The sequence below is a fragment of the Taudactylus pleione genome, unplaced genomic scaffold (genome assembly GCF_031769625.1).
Source record: "Taudactylus pleione unplaced genomic scaffold, aTauple2 ptg000792l, whole genome shotgun sequence".
In the NCBI taxonomy this organism is placed as follows: domain Eukaryota; kingdom Metazoa; phylum Chordata; class Amphibia; order Anura; family Myobatrachidae; genus Taudactylus; species Taudactylus pleione.
In genome coordinates this window covers 2,555,640-2,570,387 of record NW_028285194.1, presented here as the reverse complement: position 1 = coordinate 2,570,387, position 14,748 = coordinate 2,555,640, and the positions used below count along the sequence as shown (strand labels likewise).

Here is a 14,748-nt window from a genome sequence, read left to right as displayed (position 1 = left end):
TGGCGCACAAACTGAAAAAACAGAGAAATACTACTATAAAGGTGAAGGAATAGTTTTACCCAAGTTGAAAGTTTCCATATCACACTGTACTCAATAAATGGACAACAGTATTGCTGCAGTGTGCCCAAGACAAACATGGCCAAGGTTAGAAGAGTTTGCAGGCAATAAAGTAAATAGCAGAACTTTTACTTTCTAATAAATGAGCATTGTTTTATGAAGTGTGCGTATTACAATAAAGTGCAAAGGCAAATATGAAACTGATGAAGGATGTGATTACTTATATCACACAAGTTAGAGAGGTTTGTCAGAGAGGCAGAGCAGAAAAATGTTATCAGCAAGGTGAATACTATAATGAAGGTAGGTCTGCTTAGTACAAGGTCAGGGAAAAGGAGTTCTTAGCAAAACCAAGGAAATCACAATGACCACACAGAACACTGACAATTCCTTCAAGTAACGTTCACAAGCAGCATGAAAACATCACAACTTTCTCACTCTAACACAAATGAAAAGAAAAAAAAAAAAAAGTAGGGGCTTATTCGGAGTTGGGCACAAAGCAAAAAAATTGGAACTACTTTGCACCTAGACAAACCATGTTGCAATGCAAGAGGTGCAAATATATATATTTTTGTGCATGTGTGGTAAATGCTGGCTGCTTTTGCATGTAGCCCACAAATGCTGGACAGCTGTAATGTAACAGTGTAATTTAGAGTTAAGCTAGGAGACACAGCTCCCAACTCTAAATCTCTGCCCCACCTGGGGCAGTGCAAGATGGTTTTGAAAAGGTGCTTTTCTCCCAACGCTAAATCAACCCCTCAGAGTCGTGCAATGAATCAACAAATGGCCCCTGTGGCTGGGGTGCTGTGAAGGAGAAAGCAGCCGAATGCATTTACATACCCCCGACACCATAACACGCCCGGAAAACGGCCTCTTTGTGTGCTCACGTCAGGTGTGCAGTATGAGGTTATCTGACTATTTGAGCAGCACAGTAGCAGAACATCCCTCAACTGCACAAACATGGTCACTGCGTCCACCTCTATGTCAGGCCCAGTGAGAGGATATTACACGTAATAATGCCGCCTGGATATTAGATTTTCATTGCTGCAGTATTCTGTCAAAACTGCCCTTTAAAATGTAAAAAATAAAAAAATATAAATAAAAAAAAAATACTATAAATAAAAAAAAATACTATTGAAACACACAAAACAAGTAAAACAAAAAAACAGACAAAGAAAAACACCTAAACATAAATTATGTTATGCACTTTTTTACAACAGGTTAAGCAGATTCAAATAGTTTGATCTTGGAAAGAACAATAAAGAAAGTGTAGAATTAGCACTACTCTAAAGGGGCCTATACACGGTAGGATTTGCAAGCGATCCAATCTCTGTTGCAATTTCCTTTGAACTCCTGAACAAACGATATTGTGCCTGCAAATGGAACGATTGTACAAACAACCAAACGATATAGATGGGTCTTTAACAACTGCAAATAGTTAACGATATATCGTTTGCAGCAAACAACCTCACGATACATCTTCTGTCTCTCCGTCGGCTGGCACAAAATGATGGAGGGGAATGTCCAGGATCAGTGACAACAAATCGTCCGTCGCATCGTTCATTGTGCATACACACGAAACGATGTGTGCCATATCGTGAAAGATAGGTCGATATCTTTCTGCAGGTTCAAAAGATCAGCCACCATGATCAGCATCGGCATCGTGATATTACCCACATACTGCACTTTTCAAACGATTGTTCGTTCCAATCGATCGAAAACGGACAAACCGTGTAAAAATAATGTACCGTGTGTGGGGACCTTAAGAGCACAGAAATCAGACCTACTGAAAGGATTGTACAGACTTTAGACTCCGAGGACCAAACAATCAAGAAAAATCACATTCCATGTTAATGGGGTCTTTCTTTATATCAAAGATCACATGCATCTCAAAGAAAACTAACCAACGACAATAAAGGGGTTACACCTTTAATTAGCTAACCAACAAACAAAAGAAAAAAAAACAAAAAAACCATGAAACCATGAACACTATACCATACAGTTGACTGGATATTTGTACCTTATAAGCAGAATTTAAATGAACAAATCTGCAATACAACAAACATCTTGATTGCAATGCAATTTAATTATGGGTGTGGTATAAGAGATAGACAGTAGTTAGTCAGACAGTGTCTAGATAGACACCAGATGTTAGACAGTCAATAGTTAAGTCCCCCTTATATCAGCGATTGCAGCAATTTACAATCGATTGTGTATAAAAATCTTTCCCTTTTTCAATCGATTGCAGAATTGCCACAATCGATTGAAAAAGGGAAAGATTTTTATACACAATCGATTGCAAATTGCACAATTGCTGCAATCAATCTCTGATGTATGGGGGCCTTTAGACAGGGAAAAAAAGTTAGACACAAACAAAAGTCAGACACATTAAAGTTAGGCATGTAAAAAGTTCGACAGGTACAAAAAGTCGACAGGGTCAAAAGTTCGACATGAAAATGGTCGACACAAAAATGGTCGAAAATTATTTTTTTGTTTTTTAGCCCTAATCTTCACCCTAACAGTAACCCTCCCATTAGTGCCTAACCCTAACCCTCCCCTAAGTGCCTAACCCTCCCTCCTGGTGCCTAACCCTAACCCTCCAGTAAGTGCCTAACCCTCCCTCCTGGTGCCTAACCCTAACCCTCCAGTAAGTGCCTAACCCTCCCTCCTGGTGCCTAACCCTCCAGTAAGTGCCTAACCCTCCCTCCTGGTGCCTAACCCTAACCCTCCAGTAAGTGCCTAACCTTAACCCTAACCTTAAAAATAAATAAAGTGTCGACCATTTTCATGTCGAACTTTTGACCCTGTCGATCTTTTGTACGTCTGACTTTTGTCTGCATCAAACTTTTATCCTTGTCTAACTATTAACTGTCTAACATCTGGTGTCGATCTAGACATTGTCTAACTATTACTGTCTGTCTATAGTCCGAAACCCTTTAATTATGTGGTCTCTCTTGCAGTGACAAGTTAGCCAAATATTTTACAAAATTTAATTAAAACAACTTACCTAACTTAAATAACATAGTACAAAGCACACTGCACCACAAAGATGTGTTGTAACTGAATCACATATCAGATTTTAGTGGCTTAAGGTAGGTACACACCTGACATATCAGCAGATCGAGTGATATATCTGCAGATGATGGTCGTTCATACACACTGAACAGACATTATCTGCTTATGCCCTCGGGTCCCGGCGGCAGGGGGGCGTGTTCCGCACCCCCTCCCCGCGGCTGCCGCTGTGTGTGTACAGGCGGTCTGCAGACATCTGTCCATCAGCTGTACAGCACAGCCAATGCGATATGTCTGTGAACGGCGACGTTCACCGACATATCGCGGGTACACACTGGCCCGAACAAGTGATCGGCCAATGTATCTGTCAGTGTGTACCCAGCATTAGTGCAGTCACAGTCATTAAAGCCAAAGTAATTACTCTACTTTGCAGCATGTTATAAAATAAGCCACGATGAGCCCTGCATCTTTGTTCCAGGAACGTATGGGGTTACTATTTTATTTTACTCAGCTCTCCTTTCTTTTTGCACCTCTCTACGGTTATGCCACAAATCTGGAAGGAAATAACCAGCAAATAACCACAAACAAGATTCGGGCACTGCAAAAGCCTAACATGAAATTGCATGTAAAAGAAAAATGTAACATGACATACATGTACACGGACCACTAGACTACCATAGCACTCACTACCTGTCGAAGTTAGTCCATGTAACTAGAAATCAGGTTCTCAAACTCGGTCCTCGGGACCCCAAACAGTGCATGTTTTCCAGGTCTTCTCACAGAATTGCAAGTGAAAATTATCTCCACCTGTGGATCTTTTAAAATGTGTCAGTGAATGAATACACCTGTGCACCTGCTGGGTGAACTGGAAAACGTGACCTTTGTGGAGTCCTGAGGATCGAGTTTGAGAACCACTGTACTAGAAGCCACAGCGAAAAGATTAGCTACAATATTTCAGATGAAAGATTAATGGAGAAAAAGAGTCAGATGTGAAAAATGTCCATCTCAATAAAACAACTTGCATCTGTTGCCACAGAATTAGACTGTATATACTTTGGATTTATTGTCTGATATATAGCAGACATGAGAGATTTCCACACAGACTGCATTAATCAAAGGTGGTACTTGCACAGGTGAGCTGCTGCTATACAAAAAAAAAAAAAAAATGAAAGTACTGTATAAGCAACCATTAATATATATATATATATCTATACATATCTCTGGTGCTTCTAGCAAACCCTGGTCTGTATCTCAGCAATCTGGTGCATTAGCAACACCCCAGGCAGGCAGGGGGACATGCACGGGTTGTGCAGGGTGCTAGAATGAACACATTATATATATATTTTTGTACCTTATAAGTAGTGATGTACAGTTGTACTGCCAATGCCAGTACAGCATGGCATGCACTTTGTAGTGCCATACAGGCAAAAGAAGATTTATATTAATAAGATTGAGCAAGCTTTTTTTAACTACAGCCCTAAAGTACCCCCATCGGGTCAGGGTGTCAGGATTTCTTTAATCATGCGCAAGGCATTTCGTCTATTTGCTGGTGAGTAGTTATTCCTCCTGTTTCCATAGACAGAAAACATGCCCAGCTGAAGGTACTGGAGAACTGGAGTTGAAAACCTCTGAAGCAGCGGAATTTCCTTTTAAAGCCAATCACAAGAAATACTTAACTTTTTTTTTTTTTTTAACTATGTCTCAGGTTAGTTAAAATGTATATTAATTGCAAGCCTCATTTCTAAGAATAAACCGGACATACAAAGATTTAAAATGATATGGCCATACCATCTTTCCGCTGAAGACTTGTTCTCCACGACTTTTAAAAACGCAAACTTTTCTTCGGATATCATAAATGAATTCTAAAACAGACAAAAGTAAATGGTGAAGGTAAAAAAAAAAAATGAATTAAACATTTAGAGATAATTCCATAATTAGAACAAACTTAAATTGGAATTCTAATGTAGTATATAGAGGCAAATTACTAAGAGGAGGGTTGAGAAAGACCTTGCTAGAGTCCTGGATGCAGTATACTGACCTCTCCAGATTCAAATCCAAAAACTATGCATGCAGAGAAAGTATATCACATGGTTCATGTACTATCACAAAATAAACACCAGGTATGGAGAAACGGGATACAGCAGATTCAAAACCAAGAGGGGTATTCAATATGAAACGTAAACTTCGCTGTCGAAGTTTACATTTCATATCGGAGTTTTTACCTGCGTTAAAGTATCGGGCGCGCGCCCGCTTATCCCCGTATTCAATATGAAATTAACGAAAACGGGAGACTCCGAAGTTGGATTTGCGTAAAGTTACGAATTTTTCCTTAAAAAAATTGTAGGAACCCCCTAAAGTTGTAAAAACATGGGGGGATCACTATGGGTACCCCCGTTTTAGCCTGTAATTGAAAGTCGGGGCTTTAAATAGCCGCAGCAGGTGTTTTTTCCCGACATTGAAGAAGTGATGCAGAAGAGCACTTAGGTTATTTTTTTCGTTTTTTTTAAGTAGTCCCATCAAATTTGGGGTACATGAAAATGGGTACTAGCATATTTTGATGACCCTAAAGTAAGTCTTTAAAAATTCTGCAATTGTGCACCTGCCGCTATAAATTTATTCTAGAAAACACCTGCCGCATACTTGCAGAATAGCCCTGAACCTATTTCCCTATTGTTAAACTTTAAACTTTTTTTTAAATGTCATTCCCAGGGGTGCAGTCTATTTTTTTTAAGCCTGCACCCCTAAACCCCAATTCTGCACTTTTTTTCGACACCTATTCAATGGGAAAAGTTATCCCCGTTTTTTATCAAAGACTTTTCGAACCTGCGATAATAAGTCTTTGAAATTGAATACGGTGTAAAAGTCAAAGCTGCGATAATTACGTCAAAAGTGCGATATTAACGCAAAAACAATGTTTTCGCTCCCATATTGAATACCCCTACAAGGGGTGAGAATGAGGATACACTGAATGGAAGTGTATGAGAATACAATGCAAGTGATGGCAAATCACATCACTGGATAATGTAAACCTAAACAGTAACAATGCCTTATAAGAGTACAATAAACTGAGAAATCAGATGTTTCTGAGGATATAAGGAATACAGAAAAAAAAATACTAAGGGTTTTTATTTACTAAATTTGAAGGGGCAATGCTTTAACAAGCAAAACGTGCTATTAAAATCATTGCCCAATTTTTGGATTTTGCAAGCTGACACTTTGTAAATAAATCCATTATAGCTACAATATATAAAAATACAGGAAGCACTGAGAAGAAAGTTAAGATAAGCACTGTAAAGAAATACAATAAACCAAAATAAATGACTGAGAAAACAGTGAGCTACTAGCAGCAATGTAGATTGATAAAATACAAAGTATCAAACAATGGCAAACCCACAGATTCCTATTATTATATAAATTAGTCTTCCATGTGGTCCACGGAATTGAGATAACTTAGAAGTCTAAACTGAAAGTGAATAGAAAAGCAACATACAGTGACAAATATATATATATATATATATATATATATATATATATATATCTTGAGAAAGGGGACAAGCTCCCCGAAACGTCGACCATGACTGAATAAAGTTACCCCGGAGGGGGTCCTTTCTTTGCTACTTTCAAGTCTCTGAGTGCCGCTTTTTGGATATATTGGATTATTTATGGAGAATTATCACCCTATTGGAGGGCACCAGAGCAAGTTCATCACCTAAAGGACTGGTGAGTGCCGGGGTTCAGCCTGCAATAAATATATATATATATATATATATATATACACATACATACACACACACCACACACACCCACACATATACAGTACCAGTCAAAAGTTTGGACACACCTTCTCATTCAATGGTTTTTGTTTATTTATTATTTTCAACATAGTAGATTAATACTGAAGACATCAAAACTATGAAAGAACACATATGGAATTATGTTGTAAACAAAAAATTGTTAAGCTAATCAAAATATGTTTTATATTTTAGATTCCTCAAAGTAGCCCCCTTTTGCTTGGATGACAGTTTTGCACACTCTTGGCATTCTCTCAATCAGCTTCATGAGGTAGTCTCCTGGAATGGTTTTCCAACAGTCTTGAAGGAGTTCCCAGAGGTGCTGAGCACTTGTTGGCTGCTGTTCCTTCACTCTGCGGTCCAACTCATCCCAAACCAGCTCAATTGGGTTTAGGTCGAGTGATTGTGGAGGCCAGGTCATCTGACGCAGCACTCCATCACTTTCCTTCTTGTTCAAGTAGCCCTTACATAGCCTGGATGTGTGTTTGGGGTCATTGTCTTGTTGAAAAACAAATGATGGTCCCAGTAGGCGCTGCAGAATGCTGTGGTAGCCATGCTGGTTAAGTGTGCCTTGAATTTTGAATAAATCACCAAAAGTGTCACCAGCAAAGCACCCCCACACCATCACATCTCCTACCCCATGCTTCACAGTGGGAACAGAAACTATCTGCTCACCTTCTCTGCGTCTCACAAAGATACGGTGGTTGGAACCAAAAATCTCAAATTTGGACTCCTCAGGCTTAAGTATAGATTTCCACTGGTCTAATGTACATTCCTTGTATTTCTTGGCCCAAACAATTCTCTTCTTCTTGTTGTTCATCCGCAGTAGTGGCTTCTTTGCAGCAATACGACCATGAAGGCCTAATTCACAGAGTCTCCTCTGAACAGTTGATGTTGAGATTTGTCTGCTACTTGAACTCTGTGAAGACTTTATGTGGTCTATAATCTGAGGTGCTGTTAAGTAGCGGTTTCTGAGGCTGGTAACTCTAAAGAACTTATCCTCTGCAACAGAGGTAACTCTTGGTCTTCCTATCCTGGGGCGGTCCTCATGAGAGCCATTTTTTTACTGAGTTGAGTGGTTGGTGCCATAATATGGATTACAACAGTAGTCAAATAGTGGTGTCCACTGTGTACAATTCTACCTCTGCACAACATAACTGATTGTCTCAAACACATTAAGAAGGCAAGTAATTCCACAGATTGACTCTTGATAAGGCACACCTGTTAATTCAAAACCATTCCAGGAGACTACCTCATCAAGCTGATTGAGAGAATGCTAAAGCTGGCCACACATCTAAAGATTATCTGTCCAACCAGCCAAACTAGTTGATTGGTTGGGATGAAAATCTGGTAACATATGGGAGTAAATAATGATCAGCATTTGCTCCTAAATGCCAGAAAACAGATGAAAATGGTCGTTCTGACAAGTTTGTTAAATGTTTGATCTAAACAATTTGTTCAAACAGTTTTTGTCCATTTTCCGGCGTTTGGGAGCAAATTGTCATTTGCCTTACCAGATTTTCATTCCAACCAATCAACTAGTTGGCTGGTTGGACAGATAATCTTTATATGTATGGCCAGCTTTAGAGTGTCATTCAAGCAAAAGGGGGCTACTTTGAGGAATCCAAAATATAAAACATATCTTGATTTGTTTAACACTTTTTTGTTTACAACTAAATTCCATGAGGGGTATTCAATATGAAACGTAAACTTCGCTGTCGAAGTTTAAGTTTCATATCGGAGCTTTTACCTGGGATAAAGTATCGGGCGCGCGCCCGCTTATCCCCGTATTCAATATGAAACCTACGAAAACGGGAGCCTGCGAAGTGGGATTTGCGTTAAATTACAAAATTTTCCTAAAAAAAATTGTAGGACCCCCCTAAAGCTGTAAAAACATGGGGGGATCACTATGGGTACCCCCGTTTTTAGCCTGCAAATGAAAGTCGGGGATTTAAATAGCTGCGGCAGATGTTTTTTTCCCGACATTGAAGAAGTGATGCAGAAGCGCACTTAGTTTTTTTTTTTATAGTTTTTTTAAGTGGTCCCATCAAATTTGGGGTACATGAAAATGGGTACTAGCATATTTTTATATCCCTAAAGTAATTTTTTTTAAATTCTGCAACTGTGCACCTGCCGCTATTAATCTATTCTAGAATACACCTGCCGCATATTTGCAGAAAAGCCCTGAACCTATTTCCCTATTGTTAAACAATTTTTTACCTTTTTTTTTTTTTCACCCCAATTTTTAAATTAATTTTTTGGGGTGTCCCTATTTTTTATTTAACATTTTTTTTGACAGAGTTATTTTTAAAATGTCATTCCTAGGGGTGCTGGCTATTTTTTTTAAGCCTGCACCCCTAAACCCCAATTCTGCACTTTTTTCGCCACCTATTCAGTGGTGAAAAGTTATCCCCGTTTTTTTTCAAAGACTTTTCGAACCTGTGAAAAGTCTTTGAAATTGAATACAGTGTAAAACTAAAACCTGCGACAATGACGTCATAGGTGCGATATTAACGCAAAAAAATGGACTTATCGCTCCATATTGAATTCCCCTACATATGTGTTCTTTCATAGTTTTGATGTCTTCAGTATTAACCTACTATGTTGAAAATAATTTAAAAAAACAAAAACCATTGAATGAGAAGGCATGTCCAAACTTTTGACTGATACTGTATGTATATTTATGTACACTTACATATATATATATATATATATATATATATATATATACACACACACACACACACACACACACACACTGTAATATGTACACTGGACAGATTTGGAAACATTAAGGGCCGTATTCAATCACAGTAGGTGCGAAATAACGCATTTTGGCGAAAAGCATTGGGGGGCGTAGTTTTCAACTCATTTGCCAGTTTTGACGCAATCTTTTGGAGTACTCAATGCGCGCTCCCGCTTTTCACCCAATCCAACTGCAAAACACGATAACGCATATGTACGATAATTGCATATGGCCAAACTAGCGAGAAGTACAGCACATTTTTGGGAAATCAGCCTGTACCCCATACAAAGCCTAACTGACATAGGAAATCAATATAGAAGTGTATTAATAGCCCTAATAAAATAATTTGGGGTCCCTAAATTGAGTCAAATGGCTGTTATATACATATTTGCATAACTATGGAAAAATTATAAAAAAAAACTATTTTTTTTTTGGAAAAAATAATTGCTGTAGTTAAATTGGGGGTACATTAAAACGTGTGCTAGTATATTTCGTCTATACTGTGCAGTTTTAAAAAAAAATTAAAATACACCTGGTGCAGCCACCTGCAATCTTAAAAACACCTGCCCCATTCATACAGCCCCCCAAAATACCTGACCCAGTACTTTAAACCCATTTACCAACACTTTTTATAATTTCACCCCACAAATAACATGTCATTACTAGGTGAAATTAAGCAAATTTTTTTTTGCCTAATTAGTCATTAGTGGGGGGGTGTCCAAAGGTTTCTGAACCAAGTCCCCACATTTTTATCCAAAAATAGGGATTTTGTAAATTTTATCACCTGTTCTGAGATGGGCAAAACTTTTCGCCGTTTCTGTCTATGGAGTTTTCACACTTGGCAATTGGATAGAACGATACGCACATATACACGAAAAGTTCGCACCCGCAAACACTTATCGCCAAACGCGACTTTTCACACCTAATTGAATACGGCCTTAAATCTGTAAAATATATAGGGGGCAATTCATTTGTTATGCTGGAATTCAGATCCCGTGCTAAGTGCCTGGGAGCTATTCAATTACTTTCGGCGATAATGCTTGGGGTTAACCGAATTAAGTTGCAGCTCCCAGGTCCAATACAGCAGTCAAATTTCTGCTTGCACTTAAGGAGCCTTGGGGCTAGTCGTGGGAAGTAATTGAATAGCTCCTGGGCAGTTAGCCCAATAGCTAAATTTCTGCATATGAATTGAATTGCCCCCACAGAAATACTGGACTGCAAACAGTGCTGCATATAAAATTGAATATGAATACATACTGTATTTAGAAACACTATGAAAACCAAACCTATTGCATACAGAAAAGAGATAATACAGGTATATATAGAGAAAGCAGTGATAAAGGAAGCATAATTAAACTTGTGGGTTGAGAATCCCTTTTAACCCCTGTGTTTGTGTACATCAGATCATAGGTCAGCAGTCATAATGCACAGGTACCTCTTATGCCACAGGTTCTCAAACTCAGGGCCTGACTCAGAGCCGGACACTCTGACAGAGCACTCGCTCTGAATCAGGGCCGGCCCACTGGTTTTGCAGAACGGCCTCCTGGCCGCTCGCATAGCTGTGGGTGACCACCCACAGCTATAGCGAGCAGCCATGATGATGGTTGCGATGGTCAAGACCATCGCGACCATCGGGCTTGCGACAAGACTCTTGTGGTAGGGTCTCGTTGCCGCAAGCCCAAGAGTGCTTTCGGCTCAAACAGAGCCGAAAGCACTCCCACTGACATCACTTGTGATGTCAGTGGGGCCAGCCCCAGACGGTAGGCGTTCCCATGGGAACGCCTCCGTCTGGGCAGCCACGCCACCCGGCCCGCCCACCAAAGGGGGCGTGTTGTCACTCAACATCGACAGCACACCCCCTTTGGTACGAGACCCAGAGCAACGGTTTGCTCGTCGCTATCCGGGTCTCGCGCATGCGCACTGGGCCACCATCGACCCGCTTGCGAGCGCATATCGCTCGCGAGCGGGTCTGAATCAGGCCCTCAGTCCTCAATGCATGTTTTCCAGGTCTCCTCACAGCAACGCAAGTGAAATAATTAGCTCCACCTGTGGATCTTTTTTAAAATGTGTCAGGTGTGAAAAATGTGCATCTCAATAAAACAACTTGCATCTGTGTAAGGTCTGTGTATTAAATCACAGTATCGCAGGTACTTATACCTTTTATACAGTGATGTTAGATGTGTGTACACCAGATTACTGAACAGCAATAAGAATATACAGGTACATATACCTCTCATACAGTGAAGGAAGGTGCATGTGTACATCAAATAAAAGGACAGTAATATAAATATGCATGTACCTATACTGCTTATACAATGCTGTAATGGGGATATTTGCATCAGTACACAAGACAGTTGCATGAATATGCAGGTGTCTCTCACACAGTGCTGTAAGGTGTGTATATCAGACCATAGGACAGTAATAAGTATGTGCAGGTGTCTATCATACAGTGCTGTAAGGTGTGTATCAGACCATAGGACAGTAATAAGTATGTGCAGGTGTCTATCATACAGTGCTGTAAGGTGTATATCAGACCATAGGACAGTAATAAGTATGTGCAGGTGACTCTCACACAGTGCTGTAAGGTGTGTATATCAGACCATAGGACAGTAATAAGTATGTGCAGGTGCCTCTCATACAGTGCTGTAAGGTGTGTATATCAGACCATAGGACAGTAATAAGTATGTGCAGGTGCCTCTCATACAGTGCTGTAAGGTGTATATCAGACCATAGGACAGTAATAAGTATGTGCAGGTGCCTCTCATACAGTGCTGTAAGGTGTGTATATCAGACCATAGGACAGTAATACGTATGTGCAGGTGCCTCTCATACAGTGCTGTAAGGTGTGTATCAGACCATAGGACAGTAATAAGTATGTGCAGGTGCCTCTCATACAGTGCTGTAAGGTGTTTATCAGACCATAGGACAGTAATAAGTATGTGCAGGTGCCTGTCATACAGTGCTGTAAGGTGTGTATCAGACCATAGGACAGTAATAAGTATGTGCAGGTGCCTCTCATACAGTGCTGTAAGGTGTGTATATCAGACCATAGGACAGTAATAAGTATGTGCAGGTGCCTCTCATACAGTGCTGTAAGGTGTGTATATCAGACCATAGGACAGTAATAAGTATGTGCAGGTGCCTGTCATACAGTGCTGTAAGGTGTGTATCAGACCATAGGACAGTAATAAGTATGTGCAGGTGCCTGTCATACAGTGCTGTAAGGTGTGTATCAGACCATAGGACAGTAATAAGTATGTGCAGGTGCCTCTCATACAGTGCTGTAAGGTGTGTATCAGACCATAGGACAGTAATAAGTATGTGCAGGTGCCTCTCATACAGTGCTGTAAGGTGTATATCAGACCATAGGACAGTAATAAGTATGTGCAGGTGCCTCTCATACAGTGCTGTAAGGTGTGTATCAGACCATAGGACAGTAATAAGTATGTGCAGGTGCCTCTCATACAGTGCTGTAAGGTGTATATCAGACCATAGGACAGTAATAAGTATGTGCAGGTGCCTCTCACACAGTGCTGTAAGGTGTATATCAGACCATAGGACAGTAATAAGTATGTGCAGGTGCCTCTCATACAGTGCTGTAAGGTGTGTGTACAGCCCATAGGACAGTAATAAGTATGTGCAGGTGCCTCTCATACAGTGCTGTAAGGTGTGTATCAGACCATAGGACAGTAATAAGTATGTGCAGGTGCCTCTCATACAGTGCTGTAAGGTGTATATCAGACCATAGGACAGTAATAAGTATGTGCAGGTGCCTCTCATACAGTGCTGTAAGGTGTGTATCAGACCATAGGACAGTAATAAGTATGTGCAGGTGCCTCTCATACAGTGCTGTAAGGTGTATATCAGACCATAGGACAGTAATAAGTATGTGCAGGTGCCTCTCACACAGTGCTGTAAGGTGTATATCAGACCATAGGACAGTAATAAGTATGTGCAGGTGCCTCTCATACAGTGCTGTAAGGTGTGTGTACAGCCCATAGGACAGTAATAAGTATGTGCAGGTGCCTCTCATACAGTGCTGTAAGGTGTGTATCAGACCATAGGACAGTAATAAGTATGTGCAGGTGCCTCTCATACAGTGCTGTAAGGTGTGTGTACAGCCCATAGGACAGTAATAAGTATGTGCAGGTGCCTCTCATGCAGTGCTGTAAGGTGTGTGTGTATATCAGAGCACAGTAAATATGAATGTACCTCTCAGTTAGTACACCTGGTAACATACAGCTGGAGATGGGTGTGCTGATACCTGTACAGAAACTTGCTGCAGCTCAGCTCACACCTGTCCCCTGTTCACACAGCTCTTCCCAGTCACCGGCACCACTACACTTCTTGTGCTGGAGGTCACGCTAGGACCCCACCATACAGCAACATGGCGGCGCCCTTCTGAGTACACGGGCTCGGTAAGATCACACAGCACATTACAAGTCAGGGTGAGACTGTCGGAGATACCCTAGAAATAAGCAGCCAGTAACAAGAGCATGGAATAAGACGTAACTACTTGTCAGCACCTAATGTTATTGCTCATTCTAAACAGGCACCTGAAGGGCAGACCAGTTACTAAGAAAGGACCCTGTAGCTGCCTGCGCATGCGTATTACGGGTAAAGCTTTTGACGTTTTATCAGATGAGGCTAAATTGACGTATGATGCGGAAACATCACGTGGTACATAATGTGCGTTGGTGCCGGCTTCAACTGCTACCGGTCACGTGACTGACCTTGGACGGCCATGATGTGTGTGGGCAAAGGTATGTAGAGCAATGTCATGGGCAGCAGTTCTTTCTTCTTACAAAAGAAAACATCATTATCATTTCGCCTTCAGTGTCATCAGGCGTTATAGACCATGAATATACAGAACAATATAGTATATTAGTTTATGTGTTATAATACCAAACGATCTAGGGCAATAAGAGACTTTAAAGAGAAACTCATAGGTGACTACAGCCTACAAGAAAAAACAAGGAAATGTTGTAATTCATTTAGGGAATTAACATTCAGGAGTGATAAAATTGATAAATTCAAAGTTGCAACCAATAAGCTTTTGTCTTAAAGGAACTTGGAAGTAGTATTCCCTAACAGCAGGTGTCTCATAGATAGTAATGCAATACTTGCCTACTCTCCTTGGTACTA

The 14,748-nt window shown here is 40.4% G+C and overlaps 1 protein-coding gene across 2 annotated transcripts in view; it reads right to left on the bottom strand.

Moving 5' to 3' along the window:
- The window catches only part of TMEM161B (transmembrane protein 161B), a 42,712-nt gene extending 28,506 nt beyond the window's left edge, over positions 1–14,206 (bottom strand). The window contains exons 1-2 of one of the 2 annotated variants that reach the window (XM_088457946.1): positions 13,816–14,206; positions 4,855–4,928 (exon numbers count right to left, since the gene is read on the bottom strand). In XM_088457946.1, the coding sequence (XP_088314072.1) occupies positions 4,855–4,857 (3 nt within the window). In that variant the 5' untranslated portion in view covers positions 4,858–4,928; positions 13,816–14,206. The remainder of the gene's footprint in view (positions 1–4,854; positions 4,929–13,815) is intronic. The other variant, XM_088457947.1, reaches the window with a different exon arrangement.
- Positions 14,207–14,748: the final 542 nt, after the last annotated feature.